Source organism: Anastrepha ludens, chromosome 5, assembly GCF_028408465.1.
Source record: "Anastrepha ludens isolate Willacy chromosome 5, idAnaLude1.1, whole genome shotgun sequence".
NCBI lineage: Eukaryota > Metazoa > Arthropoda > Insecta > Diptera > Tephritidae > Anastrepha > Anastrepha ludens.
Genome location: NC_071501.1, coordinates 4,646,532 through 4,674,262, shown reverse-complemented (window position 1 = coordinate 4,674,262; position 27,731 = coordinate 4,646,532). Strand labels below are relative to the sequence as shown.

Genomic DNA, 27,731 nt, shown 5'->3' with positions numbered 1-27,731 from the left:
GAATCATCACTTAAACCAACCAACCAACCAACCAAACAGAGCTGGGAGATCCGCTTTTGGGACGTCCTCCAGACGCTCAAACGCTTCGAAGGTGTTCTAAAGTTTCATCAACATCCTCTCTAATTCGAAATAACTATGTCATAAATTCCTTATATACAGGGTTTGATTGAAAAGTAATGAGCCTTATTTTTTTAAGCAGTTTAATTAAACCTTTTGGCTTATACAACTAATATTCTTCAAAATAGGACCCTTGAGCGTCAATATATTGCTGGTAGCGGTTCTTCCACTGCAGGAAACATTTTTTAAACTCATCCGCCGGAATCGCGTTCAATTCGGCTGTCACAGTTTTTTGGATCGCCTAGATGGAGTCGAAACGCCTCCCCTTCAGCTTTCTTTTCAGGCGCGGGAACAAGAAGAAGTCACCACTGCAAAATCCTAACACACTTTTAAAACAGCTTTCACGCGCGGAGCGATGTAGACTGCACCGCTGTTGCCAGCGAACTGGGACCGGTTTCTAGTGGAAGGGGAAGGTCCACCGATCATTTTCCCCCACCAGCCGATTCGGTTGATCGCTTGGCAGACGCTCCGTGCAGGAAGGCTCAATACTTTTCGATCAAACCCTGTATAGACTCTCCTGCTGCTGCCATGCCCACCTTCCACCCTGTTTACCCATGTCCACCAGCTTCACATGTCCACCACTTTCTACATCCATCCACTCCTGCTGCTGCTATAACTACTTTTCACTGGGTACAGCCATGCCCATTTATTTTTCGTTTTTTTGGTTTTGTTAATACTGGAATAAAATAATGGATTTGTGCAAAACTAACTGTTTTATCAGGTCATGATGGGAACCCCCCGCCATTCAATTTCCAAACTCATCGCGGTGATCACTGGCCACTGGGTGATCGGCACTCACGCGGAGAAGCTTGGAATTCCGTACAACCCCCATTGCAGAAGCTGTGGGGATCCTGCAGAGAAAGAGACTGTGGAACACTTTCTCTGCAGATGTCCGGCTTTGGCGGCTAGGCGCTTGAGATTCCTCAGCGTCCCCTTTGGGGATGACTTGATGAAATTCTCCAGCCTAGATCCCTTTTCTCTCCTCCGCTACATCAACAGCACTGGATGGCTGTAGACGGTCTTATCTCCTCCCTTAATCCTTTCACAAGTAGTGGTCCGCTCTATGGTATCAAAACGGCACGTAAGCGCTACTTGTAGCGTACCTGGGGTACTCTTGCCATCTTACCTACATCAGGTCATCCAGTAAAAATATTTCTCATTTAAAGTATTGTGGATAAGTGCGCTATTTCTCTGTCCGTATCTGCATTCAGATTTTCTGAAAAACTTACTCCATATTTTGCACAGTGCTTAAACCCCCTTCTTACAGATGATTAAAGTAAACTTTTGAAGAATACTCTACGCATATTTTTAATTTCACATTTAATGCATAGGATTAATTCAATTACTAAATGAAGTATTTATAAATAAAATATAAAAACTAAATAATCATATTTTTAATAAGAAATAAGCTAAGCCACATATGGCACTGTTAGCCCTTACATAACTTCATAGACTTTCTATCAATTTTTTATAATGGTACGAGCCTTCTGTAGTAATGCCTTTATGGGTCCAATACAGGTCAGCACCAGTGAAAGGAGCGTAATTGTTTTGATGCAATATTGGAATTCCGTAGTTGTACGAGACGAAAAGAAACCTGTCTGATAGCCAAAAAACTGCGTTACCAGAGCGAGTACGAAGCAGGTTAAGCCAAGCAAGTTGTGGATTGTTCGATTGAATAGTGGACGGACAAAGGATTTTAGTTTCAATTGATAAAGCGCAGACAAACCGCTTAACCAAGATATCAAGCAGAAGATGAATGTGGTGAAACCTGGAGAAAGCAAGAAAAAAGAAGCAAATTATTAAAAAATGTCTTAAATTTTGTGTAAAAAGATCATTTATTTTATTTAAATTTTCTAAAAAACGATGCGCATGTACTTACCCAGTTTGCCATGAGTGCTAGTCAGCATGAAACCTTTCTGTATGCATTTGTACATCGTACCGCCCATGCCAAGGCCACCGCCCGCGACTTGCAACACCCAGTGTATCGTGTGCTTCTCATGTCGCTTGTAGTGCGATGTCAACGGATTGGCGTTGAAGTGGACCATCACCCCCTCGGCCGTCAGCAGTGAGTACTAGACGAACAGAAATAATTATTAGAATGTAGTTTCGTGGTGCGTAAAAGGAGATAAATAAGCCTTGAAAACTTAAATTTGTTTCGCAAGTAAGGAGTCTTAGCAACTGCTGTCATAAGCAAGTGTATAAGGATTATTAAAGGAAACCTTGCCATACAGCTCATATTTCCAATAATCTGCTAACCCAAACTAAACTACAGCCGATTAGATTGTCGGTCTGCTCACAAAATTGTTGTAGTGTCCAATCACGGCTCACGCGTGGGTTTGGGTTATCAAAACATGACCATATCTCTGGCTGAAGATCGCGATTAATGGATTGTGAAATTTCTGACTACTTGAAAGCAGAATTGAATTGTAATTTTCGGTGTAATCTTATGACGGATAAGGCACCTAACTACGAGTACCTGGGTGATAAATTACATTTCCCAAGCCTGATTGTGCCTAATTAAAATTACCTATCCTCGGCAAGACTATTTTTCGTCAATTAACCGTATCTGATCGCAATAACTTGAATAAAAGCAACTTTAAGAACGTTTTGTATTCATATTTCCATTAGTTTACATGGAGATCTCGTACATGCGTACGTATTTATTTATATTATAGTCTAATATGTAAATGTGTCATATTTATTACATTTGTTTTTATGTAATCTATTTCTGTTTCATCTAATTCATACCACATATTTAGCGTAATCTTGTTTTAGCCATTTTTGACTTGACTCAAGTTTCTCTGCTCTAGGAGATCACTCTGTGATTTTATTGTTCTAAAGGCTTATATTGTACTAAATTAATTTGTTGCCTACTTTCAGGCATTTACTTTATCTAACTATTTTATACGCTCTATTGCACAATGTTGAGTCGCACAAACCACTCGATATGATGTGTGCCAAAAGCCACAACTAGAGAACGACTCAACTTCGGCTTCGACAAATCAAGAAGAGCCGAACTTTGGTCAAACATTTCTCATTATTATTATTGTTATTATTATCCCACGCCACTCCGCATACCGATCGATGCTTGGCCATTTTCGCCAAGCACGACGGCAACTTCGGAGTGCAGGTCGTGTTGTCATTTTTGTCCCTACTGTTTTTTTATTTTGTTATTTTATTTAGAATTAGAAAAAGAATACTATTGTATTTTTTGGATATCTTATTTCCCTTTCTGATTATTACTTATTATACTTCGTTAAAGATTTAAAAAAATTTCCTGCTATATTGCACGTTTTAAGAATCACCGATTTTTGAGCTCTGTTATGAATATTAGGGCCTATTTCTAAATGTTTCAGATTGGGCATAAATATTTTGTGTAATGTACCATTGGCTGATATTATAACCAGAATTCTTCGAACACTTTATTATTATTATTATTATTATTTAGTTACTGCTATGAACATCAGTACTAAAAAATTTATTTGAGCATTGGCTACCGAGAACAAATTCCAAACTGCCTTTGGGATTTACACGACTCAATGATTCAATAATAAAAGGCTGTGTAAAGCCTTTTAATCCATTGATGCAATTTGAAGAAAGGGAAAAAGGGGTATAAGTTTAAGGTAGTAAATAATTGAAAAAGGTCGATGTAAACCATGGAATAATCGCGGATTACTCACATACCATATTGACATTTCATAGTATATGATTGCATCTAAAGGATTTTCCAATAAGAGGTGTTATTTTGATATTCAAAGAAAAATACTATTTTTTAATATAAATGAGCGGATGTTAATTTCATTATAAAGAGGAAGGTATGCCGTTAATAGTGGAAAATAACATCAGGCAAATTACCACCACGCTTACAGGACAATATGCTTTTCATGAAATTTTCCATAACCGAATAGCAAAGTGGCTGCCCTATGTCCTCGATAGCCTCACGAATTCCATCTTTGAGGTCTTGAATCGACCCTGGGCTGCTGGCGTAGATCTTCTCTTTCACGTAGCCCTAAAGCAAAAAGTCACAAGATGTAAAATCACAAGATCTCGGTGGCCAATTGTGATAACCTCTTCGAGAGATAACACGGTCCGGAAAATTTTTCCCGTGAAAGATCAATGGCTTCGTTGCTTGTGTGGCACATAGCCCCGTCTTGTTGAAAATAAACTTTGTCTAAATCAATACCATCCAACTCCGGTCATAAAAAATCGTTAATCATCTCTCGATAGCGCAATTCATTCACCAATAACACCTTTTATTGGAAAACCCTTTACATATGTACAGGGTGCACCATCTTGTAAATGTCGGTATGAAAACATTGAATAACTTTGAAAAAAAGAGGTTGTCTGTAAAGTCGGTTTACTGACGATAGTTTAACGTGACAACGTCATAAGAAAATACTAATGTAATGGTTGCAGTTTTCAAAACAAAATTTTAATTTTATTTGTCTGATAGATATTTTGTATGGATATAGAGGAGGAGGTAAATGGAATTGCAATGGAATAGGTCAAGTTACATTTACAAAAACGTGAAAAATTACGAAACATTTATCAAATTCATGAAAGATATCTTCAATTTCGATTGTGCATCAGACGTTAATAAGTCAACAACACTAAGAGGCACCATCATCGATTTGCCTTTTTCAAGACACTTTACACTCGAAACACTCCCTTTCATTTCCTACTTTTTCTATCGTCGTCCTATTCTCCACAAAGAAATGGTTCATTACCATGCACACAGCAAGAAGGCATATGCAAATACAAGTATGTGAATTTATATACAAATGCGCATATACATACATATACATACATATATATGCTCACTCAAGTAGGACAGAGCCAGATGTCGAACGTTGCCGAACGCGGGGGCCGATTGTGCTCTTTGTCGTTCGTTCCGCGCTCTCGCTTGCAGTTCAAGCGCATTAGCTTACATTTGCTTGCGTACGGAATACATAGATTCGTATATTTGATATGTCCATATGACTTGTATGCATCTTTACATATAGATTTGTTCTTTTTGAAAATTGCGCGAAATTGTATATGTATATGCATGTTTATATACATATATTAGTATACAACATATCTTATAAGGTATGTGGTAAATATTACCATACATTTTTTCCTTCATATATAATAATAATAATAACATTAAAACAACAGGTATTATTAACAAACTTGGTTTTATTTTAAATTCTTCAAGTGAATCAAATTAATAATAATCAATAAGAAGGCATATGCCAATACAAATACGTGAATTTATATATGTACATATGCGCATACACATACATATATACGCTCACTTAAGTAGGAGAGAGCAAGATGTCGAACGTTGCCGTTCGTTTGCTTTGTTTGCTTTGTCGTTCGTTCCGCGCTTTCACTTGCAGTTAATTCAATGCAATGAGCAAGGTAACGGCAATGAGCAAGGTAACACTAATATGAGCAAGGTAACACTAATGAGCAAGGTAACACTAATATGAGCAAGGTAACACTAATGAGCAAGGTAACTACATATGAGCAAGGTAACGACACATTTTTTCGTGCGTGCAGCCTGTTAAATCGAATTATAAGACGTTATCACGTCAAAAAACTGATTTATATAAGTGAGGTATTTTTATTTGGTTTGGTTATTTACAATCAATCAATCAAGTGGCCACCTTCATTAGCAATCACAAACTGCGATCTTTTTTTTGCGTTTGTCATCACCTTGTCAAGCATTTCGGGTTTTATGGCGTCGATTACGGTTGTTTCGGTGTAAAGCGATCCGTGGTTGAAATTGTACTGAATTGACGTATCGAAAACATGTACATATGTTTAAGTCGATCGGTTGGTAAATGACAAAGTTAATATTAAAGATGGCGCACCCTGTATATGTGCCTAGTTATCGAGTTCTTTAAATATTTCATGATATTTTTGTAATTTTTAGTAATGTTTCTCATATTTGCTATGATTTTTTTCAGTTTTTAGAAACATGAATATTCTACATCCAAAAGCTCGCAGTTTGACAAAGAATTGCGATAACCAAAACTACACAGAAATAAAAAACAATTTATTTAGTACTAGCGACCCGCCCCGGCTTCGCACCGGTGCACAGCCGATACTAAATATATCTCTATTAGAACTAACTAAAGGACCGCCCGCAAAGCGCTAACTAAGTCTTGCTCCCGGCAAAAGTGTTCACTTCTGCCTGCAGTCCCGCAGTGCAACCTGTTGTTTTAGGATACATAACTAAATTATTGTAGAGCTTCTCTATAAACAACATTTGACGTTAAATTATTTTCAGCTAACAAAATATACTGATGGTCGGGAGCCCCGACCCGCGATAGGGCAACGTAAAGTTGCCCATGCGTAAAACATTCTTTTCGTAAATCAATTCCTACTAATTTGAATGTTTGGCCTTGTGATTTGTTTATCGTTAGTGCGAAAGAAATTTTTACTGGAAATTGGAGCCTTTTGAAAGGTATTGGCAAATCAGTAGGGATCATGGGTATTCTTGGTATATGAGCTAATTCACCAGCTGCAGGGCCGGTGATAATCTTCGCTACTATTAAATTATCTTTTAGCTCATTGATAAGAAGTCTCGTACCATTGCACATGTTGGGGGGGCTCAAATTTCTGAGAAGCATTATCGGCGTGCCAACTTTTAACGATAGTTCATGAGGTGATAGCCCAGCGGGGTTCAGGGAATTATTGTAAAAAATTCCTGGGGTAGTGCACTGCGTCCTCGATGTTAGTGACGGTGCCTATGGATTTATAGCACTTAACTTCTCCCGGTACTTTCTGCATAATTAAATTGTTTATTTCGTTGACTGTTTCATTCCTGGGAGAAACTATTGCTCTACCACACAGCCAACGAAAATCATTTTGATCTAAGTTTTCGATGTCAGGATATATAGCATCTATCAGACTATCTAAATTATGGACTATTTGGCCTAGAGACTCATCCAAAGCAACCGCATAATCGGTGCCCAAATTTAAAGATGGGAAAATTCCTTCTCCAAGTTTCAGCAGCTGTTGTGGAAAGTTGCTATGCATATTTCCATGTAGATGAGCTCTCATATTGGTGCGCAAATTCAAATGATGTACAGATGTCCAAAGGTGAGATGATTTTAAACATGCCTTCATAATATCTGCTCGCGTACCTCTGTTGACGACTGGAAGCATTTGTCGGAAATCTCCAGCAAATACAAAAGTGATACCACCCATGACATCAGCAGAGCTTCGGAGGTCTCTTAAAGTACGGTCCACGGCCTCCACGTGAGCTCTATGACTCATGGTGCATTCATCCCATATTACCAACGACGCGTCTTGCAGCAACTTACCAAGAGGCCCATTTTTCGTAATAGAGCATGTAGACCGTTGATCTAAAGATACGGATAGCGGGAGTTTAAACGTAGAGTGAGCAGTTTTTCCTTCGTTCAAGAGAGTTGCAGCAATTCCTGACGAAGCAACTGCAATCGCTATCTTCCCTGATTGCCGTATCTTAGCAAGTATCAAATTTGCGAGAAAAGTCTTTCCAGTGCCTCCTGGTGCGTCCAAAAAAAATAATCTCCCCATGTTATTGTTCACGCTGTCCACAATAGTCTCATAAGCATGTCTTTGATCCGGTACTAATTTGGGCATATTGGCATTAACAAACGCTGTTAGATCATTTCTGTTATACTGTTGTACCATTGTGTCAATAGTATTATTCTGGGTACGAACGGGAGAAAGTAATCCAAAATCACTTAAATTTTTGTCGTTTAATTCAAGAAGTTTGTTTTCAATTTCAATTAATCCTTCGTTATAAATGATTCTGTTGTCTGATCCGATGTCTAATATCTTCACAGAACTGATCTTTGAAAGTATCCCATAACTTCAATGGTTCCGATGGTTGACAAAATAAAAGTATGACTACAAACAACTCCCTTAGTTTTTTTGGACACTGTGACAACGAAGCTTCGCTTAAAGTGTTTCCCCAATGGTCATCCTTTTCAAGTAAACCTCGGTCACGGCATGCTGCTTGATACGTCTCTTTGACAATACCGTTTACAGTTTTAAGGTATGCAAATGAGTTCGGACCGCGTACGTGGTGCAGTAGAATCCTAAGATAAAAACACTCTGATTGGGATGGATGTATCCCGTAGACTCTACCTAAAGCGGCATCTTTTTTTATCCCCGGATGCCCAACTACATCTTCACCACGCCTCCTTCTAGTGAATTTATTATTTGCCCATGTATAGTATTGCGGGACTTCATGATACAGAATAGTTTTCGCAAATTCATCTTCATTACAGAGAGAAAAAAATGCCAGTAATGTGGTATTGCGTGGGTTTTGGACAATTTGATGAGCTGTCCCTGGTGTAAAATACACCCTTTGACCGTTCTCTAGATGAACGGCCAAATGCACTACAGTAGGATGCCGCTCGTGAATAGGAAATTCAAATAACCGACAGACAGCTTCAGATGTGCTTATGTACCTTCCATTTAAATAGTTTTCGACCTCATCGTGTGGGTTTCTAAGGCTAAAAGTTGCCTGATCTGAACCTTTATTTATATATTTACATATATATTTAATGGCTTGAACAGAGTGGCAATACTCCACGTTTATATGAGCATTAAAATTCTTACATAGTAGCGGGGAGTATGGAACAATCCACCTATGATCTATCGTCACCATGTTACCCCTGAGTTGTAACATAGTGCTCCGAACGCCATTTTCTGTATCGCGCCTACGATAAACTGGATACCCATCCTCTCCGGTCTGGGTGTCGTTAATGAAACGAAGAGGGTATTTTTTTGTGCAGACACCGTTCTTCATACATGGTGCAGCTAAATTATGTTTTCCGCAGGGTCCATGTACCATATTTTTAGTTATAATGTCGTGTAGTACCGGATCAATTTGTTGATCGGGTAGCTCCGCAACTATGACACTGTCGATCTCATCTGGTTGTATTTTAGTTTCTAGCCAGAACAACAAATGACAATGAGGTAAACCGCGCTTCTGCCACTCTACACTTGCCATATAACATTTTACTTTACCGAATATCTGTTCTTTGACAAATAATTTGATGAATTTCTTCATTTTTAAATGAAACACACGTGAAATTATGTCATGACGGTCGAAAGACCGTTGTCCTGGTAGCAGCTCTGCTTTAATTTCAGACCATTCGGGGTTGCATGTAAAAGTGACAAATAAGTCAGGTCTACCATAATTTCGGACGTACGTCATCCCGTCCTGCGTTTTCTCGTGCATGAAACGCGGAGAACCCGTAAATGATGATGGCAATATGACATGTTGACCGATATTTGATGGGTCAACATTTGCGTCATGATTTAAGGCATCTCTGAGATGGATGTAGTCATCAGCCCTCAATCTTTGTTGATTCCGCGAAATATACAATAATTTAATCTTTCCGATATCATTTTCGCCATCATTTCAACACAATATTGACTAAATAAGTCTCTGTAATAATGTAACGGATTAAAAGAGTTCAAGTTCTAAACATTAATCTAAATGTTAATCTAAATGCATAAAATTGCATACACGAAACAGTTTTATTACGCGCAGAACCCTGCTGAGGAATAGTCAAATAATAACCGTCTTCACCTGTCACAAACATTACAGGATACTGTAGTGGATCATAGGACCGATGTAGCTCAGAAACTCTTTTGAGCTGTCCGTCTCTACCGTGTAACACTATATCCCTGGGACCTTTGTCTTCATCGACCAAGAGAACGGCTACCTCGTTTACAATAGGAGCATTGTATCTGCCTCTGTGTGCTGTCTGTGGAGTGCGATCAGAATGAATAATTAGCTTTAAATTATGTGATGAGTTAAGTTCTAAGTTTTGTTTAAAACTTCGTATATACACGTTATGATTATTCAAAGTGGTCTGTAATTCGCGAATTAAATCCATATTTAAGGTTGGTGCGATGCTTGATCGCAATGATAACTGGTCTGCATCCGAAATAAAATATATTATATTTGCAGGAACTGTGGGTTTTGGCCTGATGATGGTAAAAGGCTACCAATGAGATGATACACCTGTCCTTCAATTTTAAAAGTGGGCATAAAATTTCCGTACGTATTTTTGCTGCTCGTGCTTGAGAACTATGTTTAGAAAGTTGAGACCTGGCTCTCTTAGGCATTTTCAAATGTTTAAGAAAATGTTAAAAGCGTGTAATATTCTAGCTCTGAAAAGAACTGTTGTTTAGCCCTGAAAATAACTGTTGGTTAGCCCTGAAAAGAACTGTTGGTTAGCCCTGAAAAGAACTGTTGGTTAGTCCTGAAAAGAACTATTGTATAGCTCTGAGAAGGACTGTTGTTTTGCTCTGAGAAGAACTTTTGCGTAGGTGTAGTTTTAAGAACAAAATCTAAAAAAAATCTCATGAAAATTATTAGACTTCGCGCACGACCGCTGCGTAGGGTGCCGACCTCGCGTGAGCCGCGCGGGTACCTTACACATAGATCTAAACACCCCTCTCCCGCACGCGCACCCCTGGCCTTGGTGACGCCCACTTCGCAACGGGCCGTGCAGCAGAAATCGTAATATTTTAATTTCACCACAACTTCAAAACCAAACGTCCAATTTTAATCATTCAAAGACCAAATATTATCAACATAAACTGTACTTATTGATGAAACAATTTATTTTGATAAGGATTAATAGCATGAGTAAAATAAACGCGTTTAAATGTAGTCCAAAAAAAATTCAAGATTTTTAAATAAAGATGTGGTTGTTGTGCCTCACTCGACATAGATAGGTATAGTGTGTCGCGGACTTTTTTGTAGATATTTATAAGATCTACAATTAATTATAACATTTTATGGTTCTATCTTTTGTAGTTTAGGCAGCGTACGCAAAAAAAGTAACCTCTTTGGTTGATTTTTTTCAGTTTGTGTCCGAAAAATCCAAATATCTTACGGAACCCTATTTTTTTCCAAAATAAAATATAGTCTATGTTACTCGTGGATAATGTAGCTTTCGAATGGTGAAAGAATTTTTAAAATCGGTCCAGTAGTTTTTGAGCCTATTCATTACAACCAAACAAACAAAGTTTTCCTCTTTATAATATTAGTGTAGATTTTAAACTTAATTGTTGTTAAATTATTATATTTTCTTCAACCTTCGGTACGTTTCACAAAAGCTCTGACAAACCTACAAAGCTCTTAAAACTACAAGTTTTCCATAAAAAATAAATTTTTCTTTATTCTCAGAAGATCTATGCCAATCCATGTACAGAATTTGGATATTTCCCTGTGCCATTTCGCGCCAAGCCCAATGAATATTTTTGGTTGAGGCTTCCAATTTTTTAATCTGCCTATCAGAGAGTATTAGACTGACGTTGGATTTGAATTTATCCAGTTTCACAAGCGGCCCCTTAAGATGGGCCAATTCTTTTACCAGGTGAAATACAGGACAATCAGTATATGACCTAAATCAAAATTCGTTTAAATAAAGCTACACTTTTTTAATAAAAAAGGATGTACTCTGTTTGCGTAGAACCGTCAAAGACGGATGAGGTGTCCCGAGCTAATTCCAATAATGCAAAATTTCGCTAGATATCGACTTCGGCTTCTTCCGATCTGGTTCAATCCCGAAATATGTTGCCGGAAAGTGGTGGATGCAAATTTTTCGCCTGGGTTCAATGATGTGCCGCACGATTTTACCCAAGTACAGTGGAGGTTATTTTGGGATTTTGCGCGACTGATGCTACTATATTGCGTTCCGCACGTGAAGTCAATATTTTTCGTCTTCCGGCTTGGCGGTGATTAGCTTCCGATTTAGCAGTATTCACGTAATTAGCAATAACACTTTGCACTGTATAATGCGATTTGCCAATTTTTTGGCAGAGTTGTTTTCCAAATACAATTTAATAACAATTTTACGCATTTCTAATGGTCAATCCGCACTTCGTCCCATTTTGCCACTCTCAATAGATATATTACGCGCAACTGAAACTGAATCAGCGAGAAAAACTAAAAACAAAAACCTATATTATTTCGTTTTCAGCAATATTAGTAAAAACACAAACGATTTTTTCTGTTATTTTTCTAGCAACAATATCATGAACTGAAAGGGTACGAATACCATAAAGGTTTTGCAACATTTTGCTACGTTTGCCTGCTTTCCTTGGAATCCCCAGTGTGAGTTGAAATAACTGGAGTTTTGTTTGCGCCAATTCATCAGGAATGTAACATTCTTACACTGCCCTAAAAAAATACATTGTCACAGTAAATATTTTGCCCAAAGCTAAAGTTTTTTACGTACTACGCAGGGTGCACGAATAAATTGTGTGACCACGGTATTTCTGATTTGTATTCTCATTTTAAGTACTCAAGCTTTAAAACAAACAAACACACATTTCGCATCTTTTTTTAATTTGTCCCGCATTTAACTCTTTTCCCAAACCGTAATGTATTTTTTTTTTTGGATGTTGTAATAACTTAGATATATAATAATTTTCGTTGAGCACTTACCCCGAGTGTCACCAGCCACGCATGAAGAGGCGTCTGCTGTAGTCCGTTTGTGATGCAAAGAAAACTCATGTAGATGGTCACAAAACCGATACACATTTGATTCACCACAAACAGGAACGTTTCGAAACGTTGAAATGATCCTGCGTTCCATTTAGATTTCTTCGGGGCTGAACTTTCATCAATGTACGTTTCCATTCTGCTGTATGCGTAACGAGAATGACGGGAGTGGGAGTTTCGTGTTTGGAAGCGCGACGCTGAAGATGTACTGCACGCGGCAGCAAAGAGACTTGATGTGTAAGTGGTGGCAGGTATTGGTAAACTCTGGTAAGTGATGTCGTTTACGTCTGTTGCACTGCTATTGGAATAGTGATGCCCAACCGAATGGTCACTGTCGTCGTGGTCGTAGCTTTTTTCGTTCGAATCTAGAGCGCACTCGTTGCTGGTTATGCGTATTTCCGCCGTTATATCTTGACCGTAGGTGGGTGGAGCGCGATTTTTAAGCGTTGTGCTACCATAGTCACTAGGTTTTGAACTGATCGGCGCATCGGGGCGCTCCATAGAAGCCACCACTCTTTCCATTTTTTTGGTAGCACTCGTATACATTTGCTCGTATTTTTTTGTTGAACGCACTTGACTTTGGTTGTTCACGCGATCGCTTAAGCCGATAATTGTTTTATTTTATTTATAAATTCTCTCGCATGTTATTTTTAATGGCTTTTTAGTGTTCTTACCATTTGTTGCGCTTCATTCTCGTGTTGCTTATCAATAAAATGTTAGTAAAAATTTACGCTTAACCGAAAACTTTTGTACTATGACTAGCTATTAGTGACGTTGATAAGAAGAGAGAGCGCTTAAATTGTGGAATTTCCAACATTTTTTCAAAACGCATTGCTCTTCGTGCGTCTTCTTTCCTATAAGTAGACGCCTAGGGTCCGTGCATACATACTTACTTGTATGTGTCATTCATATATGGGGTTTTTACTCCCAGATCGCATGTGATATTTCATCGTTGTAATTGCCAAAAACGCTAAGAAGGACGTAACGTGCCGAATAACAAATTGCGGCAATCATGGGATCTTTATTATAAGCAGTCACACTATTTTAATATAGAAGAGATGATCGTTTTCGATGGATTCATGGAGTGCGGGAAATATTAACCACAACAAAATTAGCGTAACTTGTAAATAAAGATGAGATATGTGAAGAAACTGCGAAAACAGCTTCCAAATTGCGAAGATTTATAAATAAAAGTAAAAAGTTAGATTAGGTTAGTGTAAATAATAAAAACTGTGGGCAAGAGTTGATTGTAAAAAAATCGTCTGCTCAACAGTTAATTCTGCCAAATCACTAAGAGCAGAGCTGCGGTGTCGTGACAAACCTCAACCTCAATAGCATATAAGATTTGACCGCCCGAAGCACAATTGTGAGAGTAACTTTGACTGCTTGAGTGGCTTGAGTGTCAATTAACAAGGCTGAGAGATTACCAAGTTTGCTATTTAGCTATGGCAAAAAAGAAAATTGTGAGGAGAACTTTGGCTGTCACGTCACTTGGAAGTCACAGCCGAACTTTCACGATCATTTCACATGCATTCACACTCTCGTCCAACCAGTCGTTGTTCAGATGGCAACGAAGTGACATTGGTTGATTCGTTTCCATATATCACCAACACAATCTCAGTTTTTGTATAAGCACACCGATTCTGTGAAATTCGCTCAGAGAATAACGGTCTGTTAAAGAGTTCACCTTTAAAATCTTTTCACCAAGGCACCTTTGTATTCTGTACATCGTGTCACTACCAAGGATGATAGATACCAGGTTTGCTCGTTAGGTATTATGAAAAAAAATTTTTGAGTGGATCTTTGGATTCAACGTCATTCGTTTTGTGTTTCATAAAATTTAGCTTTAGCTTAGTGAAACACAAAACGAATGACGTCGGCATATCTGTCAAATTCTGCCTGCTTGGAAGTACTTCAGCATTCTCTCAATCGCGATTCTCACTGAATTTGCTGAAAATTTCTAACACTATTTTCGTCAAGTCAGTCAAGGCAGTTTTCTTGAATGTTTTGGATTCCATTTTTTAGTATTTGAAAATATTTATGTAATCCTACATATTTCATAGTTTGCGCCAGTCGCAGTCTGTAAGATTTATTGCTTAGACTAAATAAATAAATAAATATATATATATAAAATGGTGTATGACCTGTTCTTTTACATATTCTATCGGGATGCGTCTAATGTTCAAATTCACGGTTGCTTTACTTCTATGAAAAACGAACTGAAATGCACTGAACAGTATGAGATATGACCAAATGACAGCTTTACATCGTGCGCTCCAAGTGCTTCTAGCTTTCAAACAGCGAGCGAAAAATTTTAATGTATAAAATTCAATCATGTATTAGAGTCATTTTTTCACCAATTTCTTTTTTGTCATAAGATTGAACGATTAAAAAGTTGTGTAAATTCTGAGAAATTGAATAACAGGATCCTACACCAATTTTGTTGGACTTATTGCCAGCGGTTTCGGCAATATCATCATTAGCAAATAATGGCTTCAAAAATAGCGAGTACAATTCGAAGAATTTGTAATGAATACTCATAAATCAGAGGAGAATATTTTGCTTAACACCATAAACGAAAAATATTGCCAAAAATCGACGGTATTTTGTAGTCACTTGCAACTTGCACTTTGTTAAAATAAAATTCAATGGGCTTAAAAAAATGTTGGTTAAAAAGTTTAATGTTTTGAAGAGTTTATAATTTTGCAACGGGGTGTATATGAGGAGAAATTGTAGAGATTCTAATTAATAGTAGTTAGGGCAAGTAATATTCTTTTCATATGAAGTTTGTTTTATATTAAAATGAGGAAAGGCGCTCAAGAAAGAAAGTGGTTTTGGTTTAATGTATCAGTGACTATCTTCACCTATACGAATTTTGACTTTAAATAAAATTTAGTTTTTCATTACACTTTTCCTTGACAGATATTTACTTATTTACTGCAAAAATGCTGCATATATTTCATGGATATACATATATTTAGAGGGAAATACTCCAATACTAATGTAATTTGTTGCATGAAATTCAACTTGGTCACAGAAACTCATAATTTATCTCATTGCTTTATTGTTATTTGGAATATAAAAACTGTCACGTTTCTCACGTCTGCTGTTTTCCAGTTGAACACAATTAAATAGGTATATTCTACATATAAATACTCGTATGTACATATGAATGTATAAACTTGGGCATCTGCGAGAGAATACAAAACAAGTTTCAGTAGATGTTTCGTTTGTTAGATTCCGGAAAATGTAAAGCTTTAGAGGCGTTAAATGCAAATGAAAGAAAAATCTACATATTTATTATACAAAAGTCGCACTGGGATAACAACATATGTATTTATGTACATATATGTTTGTATGAAGATCTGCATCTTCTGTTAATTTGCATCTATGTATGTTTACCCAGATTTTCGAAGAGGCATATAGAAAAACATTTGGCGCGTTTTTTCCATTACTCTTTTATTAAACCTAAACTCATGGGGGCGGTACGACAACATCAAGAGCCACACTACAAATTGGAGTAAGAGCTTGACCAAACAGTCAACAAAGTGTGTATGCGAAAATTATATGTATGTATATACCATACCCAGCAAGAAGAGTGCCGGTCACGTCACCGATCACATACATATCCCAGCAAAACCTGCGTGACCGAAACTCTAACAAAATTACACTTTTTTTTGATTCTCCGTCACCTTTGGAAAATGTGTAAGCAGTAAGCAAACTTCATTCATATATTTTTTCTCATTTTTGCATCAATAGAAAAAAAAACAGAAAAAAAACGGCAAGTGGCTGTCAAAGCAATAAGTCAAAAAGATATCTTTTCTCTCTTTTTGATATCAAAGTAGGCCGAGAATCAAATTGTCAACCTTTGGCAAATGTGTAAGCAGTAAGCAAACTTCATTCATATGTTTTTCCTCATTTTTGCATCAGGCAAAGTAAACAAACGCCGTAGCCGAATGGGTTGGTGCGTGACTACTATTCAGAATTCACAGAGAGAACGTCAGTTCGAATCTCGGTGAAAGCAAAATTAATAAAAACATTTTTCTAATAGCGGTCGCCCATCAGCAGGCAATGGCAAAACACCCGAGTGTATTTCTGCCATGAAAAAATTCTCCTCATAAACATATCATAAAACAAAATAAAATAAATGTATAAAAAAAATTTTTTTTTTTGTGATTCGAACCAAGGATTTTGGATCGGAAGCCCACATTGCTAGCCGCTAGGCTATCGCGCTGTGCTGCCGGCGCTGGCCTAAAAGTTATTTTGTTCGTCGCTACGTTTATATGAAACTGGCACTGAAACGAATCCATATGTATGAAAGGGATAGAAAATCACACGTACACAAAGTTTTTGGCACGATTTTCCCAACGCTCTTAACAACGTGATTGTAAAGAGGTGTGGTTAGTGACCGTTTAACGGTCACGCATGCCGGTTACGTGATCGGTGACGTGACCGGCACTCTTCTTGCTGGAATGTATATACTTATACATATGTATGTAGTAGCCGAGTATCTGGTCTTGCATTCGTATTTCAAAGTGGATATAGAACATTAAAATGATAGGAAAAAGATAAATTTGAGTGCATTGCGGTCATCTTTGTAAATAAAAAAAAATCATCTTATCAAAGCTTGCCATAAAAACATTTATCGTAGCGAGGCGGCTAAACCTAGTGCGCCCTCAATTTTTAAGCCAGCATCAAGATAAAGGAAACGTTTTGTCTAAACTCCTTTCAAAAATGCATGTGCCAGGTTATTGTTATTGTATTTATATATAACATGTATTTATATTTTTCTTCCAAATACAACCGAAAAATGAAATGTATCCAAAACATACCACTTGCATATTTTTATTCAAAGGTGACACATCTTATTAAATGAACATTTTTGGTACCTTGCCTGTTTGGTAGTTGCAAACGGAAATCATAAAAGAGTTTGTTTTATCACTCCCAAAATTTTATGAAATTACCGTCTCAAGGTAACGATTCTTTCATTCATCATGATAAAAATGTGACCAAAGGGGTTGTATGTATTTTGATACATATCTATGAACATAAATACTTACAGCGAGTGCCATTGAAAATCAGACAACGAACCCTTTTGCAAAATCTAAAAGCAGAGTTAAGTCTTTATGACTTATTGACTACTGAAATATGGGAGGAAAAAAATAAAGAAAAAAAATGTGTAAGTACACAGATTCGGGTTCTACATACAATTATAAAAAAAGTCAATTCCGGGCCCCCCATTTTTAAAAGAAGTTACACTTATGCTCACATAATCAAGCCACTTCATATTTTTACAATATTCGCTACATTTTTCCTGATACATTTTTTTCGTAAATTTTTGATAAAAATACAACAAAAATCTTATAAAACTTTATCAAAATTCACAAAAATTTAACACATTTCCAAAAATTATCATAAAAGCTTCAATTTTTTAAATCAGAGTCTTTACAAAACTTTTGGCAATGCAGTTTTATACCCCATTAAATTTTAGCTCAGTAAAGTGCTAGTTTGAAGTGGCTCCAAAATCGCGTTGATTTTTCAGAATTTTATTTGCATACGAAGTTCAGAAAACTTCTTCCATTAAAGCACATTTTCGGAAGTTTTTTTCTAGTACTAGGTTGTTCAATCCCTTTGGAATCATCGAGGACCCGGTATGCCTGTCATGCTTGGAGGAGGCGGATAGCACTGAGCACTTTCTCTGTGAGTGTCCTGCTTTTGCTAGAGCGCGACTATGAGTATTGGGTTCCGATGTCATGAGAATGAGTAATATTCGTTCTCTAAAACTGGAGGATATTTACAGATTTGCCAAAGAATCTGGAAAATTCTCAATGGGTGCTACATTTGCTAACAAATTCGTGAAAAAAACCCAGTTTGCAAAAGAAAAAAAATTTTTTTCATCAGGACAATGCACCGTGTTACAAGAACAGTTTGACAATGGCTAAAATCCATGAATTAAAGTTCGAATTGCTGTAACATCCGCGGTATTCACCATATTTGGCCCCTAGCGACTTCGATCTGTTTTCAGACCTAAAAAAAATGCGAAAGCGTTTTTCATCAAATGATGAGGTGATACCGGATGTGGAATCGTATTTTGCAGCTCTTTCAGATTCTCACATCAGGTATGGAAGTCATAAATTGGAATCTCGTTTATTGATGTTCAAGTGGACTATACTGAATAATAAAGTGTATTTCAAACTACAAAATTGTGGTTTTCTTATCGAACCGCAAAGTTTATTGTGTAACCTAGTATAAAAAATGTTCAACATCGTATGAAAACAAAAAATTAGGGCTTGAAATATTATGGCTTGAAATCGACCTTAGAGCTTTGCTCTAGTTGATTTCTTTCTTATAATTTTATTTAATATATAGAATCCGAATTTTCTGGGAGCGATGTCGAAAAAACTTAACTGGCCCTAATAAATGTATATTGACTTAAGCATGGACACTAATTTTAAAATTTAGTGAAATGCTAAAAATAATTTTAACGAATTTTTATTAAAAAAAACAGTATGCAATGCTGATATATTTGTACATTACCTACCATTACCCAGTTTGAATTGAAAACTTTTAAAATGCTGTTTAATAGTAGAAAATACTCGGGGCCATTAATATTTTGTCGGCATCAATACAATTCTGTTAATTTAGGTCATAGGTTACGCGTGCTATCACCACAGTTTGTAAAATAATTGGAAAAGTTCGATTTCTTTGAAAATAATTTTGCAAGAAAATCGTTGTGTTTTGTTGAAACTTACATGATAACTTTATTTATAACAAGTAATCGAATTAAAACGTGACTAGATTCAGAATATATAAAAAAAGTATAGGTAAAGTGATTTACGATGAGTGATCTATGAATGAATGCAGCATCACAACGAAAAAAGCGTGCCAAGCAAGCCTTAGCTTGGAAGCACTGATTCATCCGGTGTATTTACTAGATTTAGCAGCGTCTCTGCTTACCGTTTTTTCATTGATGGAGCACACACTTGCATAAAAGCACTCTGTTTCTTTTGAAAATCAAAAAGGAAAAAATACCAGATTTGCTCGAAAGGGGAATCATTTTTTAGCGAGGTATTTCCAAATTGTCTGAAAAATGAAAAAAATTGTATCTAACTATGGCTGTTGCCTCATCATGTTGGTCTCCTTGCCGCGGGGATGAGGCTTAAGTGGTGATTTAACCCTCATATCATGAAGGCTAACTCACCACGAACTAAGAGGGAAGCTCCATATGGGGATTGGATTGCCAGTTCGGCACTGAATGGCTAGCCAATCCCTATGAGGAGATCACCGCACCGACGTTCTCCCCATCGTCCCTAACCCTGGTATCCCATCTTATCCTTTCCCTACTCCCCCCTAATCCAGGGTGTTATGCGTTACCGTGCCCACTGGATGGTTTGCAGCCAGGGGTATCCGGCTGTATTCTAACGGCGCCCTCCTGATACCGGGTCACCTCAGGAGGTAGAATGACCTTGCCATGGCAGAGGGGACTGCCACGGTCGACGTTTCCCCTTTCCCCCCCTAAAAAGCTTAGTCCGCCACGCTTGCCACGTCGAGCAGCGCGGACGATAATGAATATGAAAATGTACAAAAAAACCGTAGCCTCGGATAAAGGCACACACAAAACGAGACCCAACCCTACAGGAAGGTCGGGTCTTTCGTCAGGAAAGACCACGCATACGAGCGGTGCCAAGCCTGTGGCTAAGCCAGGGCCTGGCTCTCACTCCGTCCCTTCAGGGATCGCCTCCACGGCAGCGAGGCCTATTACTGGTAGCCATCCCAACCCTGTCTCAAGACAAGTTGGTGATGACATCCCATCTACATCTGGGGCCAGGAGTAGACCCCCCCTCGCAACAAAACCTTCGGGAAGCAAGGACGGCCCTGTCCCAAGACAAGCCGAGCTTGCTGTCTCCGTCACTCCAGGCGACACGGGAACTCCAGAAGGAGCAACACCCAAATCAACGTCGGTGGCACCAGACCACATGGCTCAGCCAATGGTTTCTGGAGCTCGCCCTTCTGACACAATCACTGCCCCGGGTAGTACCCACCCCCGGAAGCAAATTAGTGGTTCAGAAAGGTACTACCGTACCAAGCGTTCAGCCTTCAGGATCCTGGAGAGACTGAAGGACACTAAACTAGAGGATCTGACGGAGGAGCAGTCAGACTCCAAAGCGTGGGCTGAAGCCTTTATAGCCGAACACTGGGAGAAGGCTAAAATGGACTCTGCGCAAGGTAAGCGCAAAAGGTCGAGTGAGGGGACATCGGCAGAAGCCAAAAGATCCAAGGTGTCCGCCACTCAAACAACCAATGTTCTCAAAAAATCTTTTGCGGAAGTAGCGAAAGAAAGTCATATAAGGGCGGTGATTGATCGCAGTTCCCATGACGGTGCGATCACGCAAGCAAACTGGGATCTGATAAGCAGGAGTCTGTGGAAAGTCTACAGGGACATCCTGCAAGAAAATCCAGGACCCCCACCCAGCTGCTCAGACGCGGGTTGGTTCCAATCACGCGTCAAATTAACCAGGTGCGCTGATCAACGATCGGTCGATCTGTACACTCTGGCAATTAAACGCATAGGGGAGCCTTGGCCAGGGGCCCGCCTCGACGTGGTCCTCCGTGAAGACATCCCCAATCGGCCAAGATCAAGAGCCTGGATACCACAGTTCCACACCGACCCAGAGGAAGTGTTGGAACTGCTCAAACTAGGCAACCCCGAGCTACCTACCAGCGATTGGAAAGTAGCAAAGATTGGCGAAGTGGATGGCAAGAGGAGACTAGCGGTGATCATCCTAAATGAGGAATCACTGGATCCACTCGCTAACCTGAAATGGAAGGTGAACTACGGCTTCCAATCACTGACACTCCATGTCTACAGACAGGATGTAGCCAGTAAAGGCAGCTCCGCAGTTAACTTGACGTCATCCGCGGAGGAGACGACGGTTGCGTTAGACAACCTAACGGACGACGAGGTGGCATCCAATTCCGGTATGGTAGGCGAACTCTTCCGAAGGGTTACCCTAGAGGATATGGGGGAATATTCCGATCTCTCAAACGCTCTGGAGGACGAGGAATATATTCCCACTTCCTCTGACGAGGAGATCGCTGACCAAACCGTGGTTGGCTGTCATCTAACAACGCACACCAACGATGGTGGGGGTTGTACAGATCAACCTCCACCACAGTAAGGCGGCCTCAGCCGCACTCATCCTCCGTCTCGCTGAAAGAGAAGAGGAAATCGCTCTCATCCAAGAACCATGGGTCATAAAAGATCGGGTTTGCGGGTTGAGTAACAAAGATTTTAAACTGGTCTATGTCACCGACAAAGGTAAACCCAGGTCGTGTATACTAGTGAAAAAACATATTAATGTATTCTTATTGATGCAATTTAGCGATGCGGACAACGCAGTAATATCAGTGGAGTCCTGCGGAAGGACAATATGGCTTGCCTCGTCCTATATGGCACATGACGCGGTACAACCACCACCATCTCCACTCCTAAGAGGTGCAACAGAGAAAGCCGCGAGACGTGGCATACCACTAATCCTGGGCGCAGACGCAAATGCTCACCATCATGTCTGGGGTAGTACAGACACTAACGAACGCGGTGGGTACATTTTTGAATTCATCATGTGTAACTATCTTCATATTAGCAATATAGGCGACTCCCCTACCTTCGTAACAGCTACTAGAAGGGAAGTTCTGGACATTACGTGTGTCAATGAACGGGGGTCACAAATTATAAGAGACTGGAGAGTGTCTAAAGACAACTCCTTCTCAGACCACGCGTACTTAACGTATAGCATTGAATTACCAATTAAACTGTGTAAACCGGTCGTGAACCGCAAACGCACAAACTGGGGTATGTTCGAAAACATTGTAGCCAACAACCTTACGGGCATGACATACCAAATTAACTCCGAGCTACAACTCGACTCTACTGTTGATGAACTGACTTCAGCATTTCAACAGGCTGCGAAAGCAGCCTGCCCTCCGAGGACGAAAAGAGGCAAACCGAAACCTCTATGGTGGTCCACAGACATAGCAGACCTAAGAAGAGAATGCAGAACCAAGTATAACGAAGCGAGAAGAACTAACTCGTGGGATGGATACGAAGACTGTCAACGCAGATTTAAGTATGCCATTAAGGCAGCTAAAACGGCGTCTTGGAGAGATTTCTGTCAAAAGATAGATAGTACCTCTGAGACAAGTAGACTCAGGAAAGTTATATCAATGAGCCACAGCAACCCTAGTTACCTCATCAAAGAGGACGGCAATTGGACAACTAATAGTGAAGAAACACTAGAATTACTATTGCAGACACACTTCCCAGGTTGTCTATGCAATGAAGATGGTAGAACTCATCCTACAGTTCTCAATGGGGGTCCTCCAATAGATTTTATTACGGAGGACAATATAAAATCTGCCATTGGCAGTTTCAAACCTTATAAATCGCCGGGACCAGATGGAATCATCCCCGCCGACCTGCAACACACAATTAGTATGATTGCACCTAGACTCGTCTCAATTTTTGAGGCAGTAGTACGACTTAGTTATATCCCCAAGAAATGGGCGGAAGTAAAAGCGGTCTTCATTCCCAAAGCAGGAAAAACCACACATACGAGACCGAAGGACTACAGGCCGATCAGCCTATCATCCTTCCTGTTAAAAACTTTAGAGCGATTGCTAGATGGGCACATCAAGGGGAAGATTGGCAACAAGCTATCACCTTCCCAACATGCATACAGCAAAGGCAAATCAGTAGAGACGGCGCTTCACTCGCTGGTCGACACGATTGAGAAATCACTTCACTATAAGGAATACACCCTTGCTGTCTTTCTAGACATCGAGGGTGCTTTCAATAACATACACCCGGAAGCAATAACAGAAATGGGAGTAAACAGAGCGCTCGTCTCGCTCATAGAGCGAATGCTAGTCGGGCGGACGATTCGCGCAGATTTGGGTGAAACATCCATCAAGAAATTTCCGATCAGGGGCACACCGCAGGGTGGGGTAATCTCTCCACTTCTATGGAACCTGACCGTCAATAATCTCCTTCAGGAGCTAGAAAAAATGGGAGGTAAGGTAATCTCATACGCAGATGATATTGTAATAGCAATCTCTGGCAAACACCTTCCAACTATGTGTGATCTTCAACAAAGAGCTCTCAACAGACTATCACTATGGTGCAAGAGTCGAGGACTAGAAGTAAATCCGGGAAAAACGGAACTGATACTGTTTAGCAGGAAACACAAAACACCTGCTCTTCAACAAATTCTTTTGGGGGGAAAACCCCTTAAAGTAACAGAAAACGCTAAATACCTAGGACTTGTACTAGATAGGAAGCTAAATTGGGGACTCACCGTCGCAGACAGAGTACGCAAAGCTACGACGGCGCTATACTCTTGTGGAAGGCTCGTTGGGAAAAAATGGGGTTTGAAGGCTGTACACAGCAGTAATTAGGCCAATTCTCTACTACGGTATTGCAATATGGTGGAATGCCCTGGAGAAGGGCGTGAACATCAAAAGGGTTGACAGGGTCCAAAGACTTGCATCTGTTCTTATCACCGGTGCAATGTCAACCACACCGTCGAAAGCACTAAATGTGATACTAAACTTCCTTCCGGTAGACCTGCAGGCAAAGTACATGGCGCGCAGTGCAGCAATAAGGCTGAGCACTTTAAGTAAGTGGTCAAACACAATTTATGGCCACGGCAAAATCCTGGATGGCACGTTGGGACTTCCCAGACAGGTGGACTACACAATTCCGCCTATACTTGCCACTACAACGTTCGTGACCCTCCTACCCACGAGGGAAGAGTGGGAGCGTGACGTGGTAAGACAGGGCGAGTCCATCCATGTATACACAGATGGCTCAAAGCTCGATGGCAGGGTGGGCGGGGGTGTGTATTCCGAGCATCTGGGGATTTCCTTCAGTTTTCGGCTCCCCAACTACTGTAGTGTCTTTCAGGCTGAACTGATGGCAATAATGAAAGCCGTGACACTGGTACAGTGTGATGCGATATCTGGTGATGATATCTACATTTTCACTGATAGCCAGGCGGCGATAAAATCCCTCACTAAACAGTCGACAACCTCTAAGGTAGCCATGAAATGCCGCACATCTCTTAACGAGATGGCTGAGTCATTTCACCTAACGATAGCATGGGTTCCTGGCCATTGCGACATAGAGGGGAACTGCAGAGCTGATGAACTTGCGAAAATCGGCACCAAACTGACTGATGAGCACATAGACACTGATATAGGTATACCCTTGCAAACATGTAGACTACATATCCACGAGGAAATTGTAAGAATAGCGAATGAAAGATGGCGAAACGAAGCCACTTGCAAAATAGCCCGACAGATGTGGCCGACTCTCAATGCTAAACGCACAGAACTTCTACTAAGGAGAGACAAACATAGTCTCAACATACTGACTTCAGTCATAACGGGGCACTCCCTAATTGGTAGGCACGCCCAGAGAATGGGTGTGCAAACACATGACTTCTGCAGAAGTTGTCTAGACGAGGAAGAGGAAGAGACGATTCCGCACCTTCTGTGCCATTGTCCTGCTCTATCCAGACGTAGACTCGCCAATTTGGGCAAACATTTCTTTAATGAATTAGAAGATCTCGGCTCTGTCGAAATTAAGGATCTAGCAAAATTTTTGAATAGTACACTGTGGTTTCAGGAGGGATAAGGGCTAGTTTCCCCATGCGGCATCACAATGGGCTACGAGCCTGAGTGTGTCCACAATGGACAACCGCTTCAACCTAACCTAACCTAACCTATGGCTGTTATCTACTTTAAGTAAAATATATTCCGATATTTTCGAAAAATGTTACGGGTTTACTTAATTATTAAAAACAAAAAACCAGTCCGGCTCCATTGGCATACGTCTCTCGTAACATAGTCACTAAAGTGTAATACACATTTCAATAGACGATTCCAGTGAATTGTTGATAAGCGCAGCTTAATTTTTGCACACAAATTGAACGCTGAAATAATTGAAAACATTACATAAATTAATATACACTTGTGCTCGCAAAAATAGCAGCGCGACATATGTTTTAACTATTTCCTTATATAAAAAAAAATTCTTTGTAAAAATACTGTTTGCACAAAAAACACGCAAACTCAAAGTTTCAAACTTTTTAAAAAATTTAAAAGTTTTTTTTTAAATTTCACAAATTACGAGTATACAACTTTTGGGTCAGAATTAAAAAAAAAATCTGGGTATGCATCTAATTTTAGTATAACAAAGTGTAAGTTTAAAGTGGCTCAAAATTCACGTTGATTTTTGATCATTTTTTGTTGACGGTGTTTTGCATTTTCTTCCACCTAACAAATGCTCGATTTAAAAAAAACAAACACAAGACCGCTAACAAAAAAAGATCTAAAATACACGCGACTTTCGAGCCCCTCCAAACTTGCACTTTGTAAATATGTATGTATGTGCATACATATGTGACGAAAGTGGCGTAATACTTGTATGTCCGCCTGTATCTTTGGAATATGCCATAATTTATTTCAAATATTTATAACCTCTTCACTGGAATACTCATACAGATGGGTTATTCCGTAGAATTGTTGATAAGCGCGGCTGTTGATTTGTTCTTGCTTTGTTTTTTTTGTTTTCGTTATAAAGATTGTCACTTGTTTATGTTTGAAATGTCTACAATGAAATTATTGCACGCGTGTAAACGAAGCAATAAAAATTAAATTTTGTACAATATTATTTGCAATACGGTTTATCCACCCACCGAGACTGTCGCTACTATACTGATAAGTAAGCGATGTGTCTGAGAGGCGATCTCTCTCAGCGAAATGTACCTGCAATTGTTTAAACTTTATTTATTTGTACGCTAAACCAGTTTCGGAAAATAATAACAAAGAAAACCGAAAAGCAAGCAAGCACATATAAAAATATGCATGTATGTATGTGCAATAAAAAAATTACACAGAATCAAGCTGAACGGGGACTTACAAGTGATTGGCTGTGCGCTTTACAAACCACTGTACGTTAGGTGTATTAAGGCTGAGAAGAATATTATATGAAATCAACAAAACAAATCCGCAGACCGATTGGACGTCCAATTTCGTTAAAAAGAATTGAAGAGCCCTTTTCATGTTAAAACATTTTTTTTTGAATCTGGTGGTGCTCAGGAATTTAGCACTCTATGCCAGCACAACTTTCTCTAACAAGATTACTAACATTTTTCTTGTGAAGTTTTTTACTAAGTAGGGCGCATGTACAGCTAAAATCGGGATCTGATTCCTTCCTTCCCGATAAAACTCACTCAAAACACGAAGTTAGCACTTCAAAAATTTTCATATGTTTAACTATAAAAAAATGTATATTACAAAGAAGAAAAAAAAGAGGTTGTCTGTAAAGTCGGTATACTGACGATAGTTTGACGTGACAACGTCATAAGAAAATACTGATGGAATGGTTGCATTTTTCAAAAGATACTTTTAATTTTATTTGTTTGATAGATATTTTGTATGGATATAGAGAAGGAGGTAAATGGAATCGCAATGGAATAGGTCAAGTTACATTTACACAAACGTGAAAAATGACGAAACATTTATCAAATTCATGAAAGATATCTTAAATTTCGATTGTGCATCGGACGTTAATAAGTCAACAACACTAAGAGGCAACATCATCGATTTGACTTTTTCAAGACACTTTACACTCGAAACACCCCCTTTTATTTCCTACTTTTCCTGTCATTGTCCTATTCTCAACAGAGAAACGGTTCATTACCATGCACACAGGAAGAAGGCATATGCAAATACAAGTATGTGAATTTATATACAAATGCGCATATACATACATATACATACATACATATGCTCACTCAAGTAGGACAGAGCCAGATGTTGAACGTTGCCGAACGCGGGGACCGATTGTGCTCTTTGTCGTTCGTTCCGCGCTGTCGCTTGCAGTTCAAGCAAGGTAACGCCGCATGAGCAAGATAACGACGAATGAGCAAGATAACGACGCATTTTTTGGTGCGTGCAGCCGGCTAAATCGAATTATAAGACGTTATCACGTCAAAAACTTAGTATTTAGTTCGAAATTTATTATTTTCAAAGGCAG

The 27,731-nt window shown here is 39.1% G+C and overlaps 1 protein-coding gene across 10 annotated transcripts; it reads right to left on the bottom strand.

Moving 5' to 3' along the window:
• Positions 1-1,409: 1,409 nt before the first annotated feature.
• LOC128862906 (uncharacterized) lies at positions 1,410-26,424 on the bottom strand. 10 transcript variants are annotated; one of them, XM_054101726.1, is made up of 6 exons: positions 26,171-26,424; positions 25,523-25,623; positions 13,306-13,332; positions 12,575-13,229; positions 1,997-2,189; positions 1,410-1,885 (listed from the first exon to the last, which is right to left on the bottom strand). In XM_054101726.1, exons 2-6 carry the CDS (start codon positions 25,534-25,536, stop codon positions 1,578-1,580), a joined length of 1,197 nt encoding a protein of 398 aa, XP_053957701.1. In that variant the 5' UTR covers positions 25,537-25,623; positions 26,171-26,424; the 3' UTR covers positions 1,410-1,577. The 10 variants fall into 10 exon arrangements, with proteins under 10 accessions (XP_053957701.1, XP_053957700.1, XP_053957702.1 ...); XM_054101725.1 differs by lacking the exon at positions 25,523-25,623 and adding an exon at positions 13,525-13,670; XM_054101727.1 differs by having other exon boundaries at positions 26,193-26,424.
• Between the last annotated feature and the right edge of the window lie 1,307 nt (positions 26,425-27,731).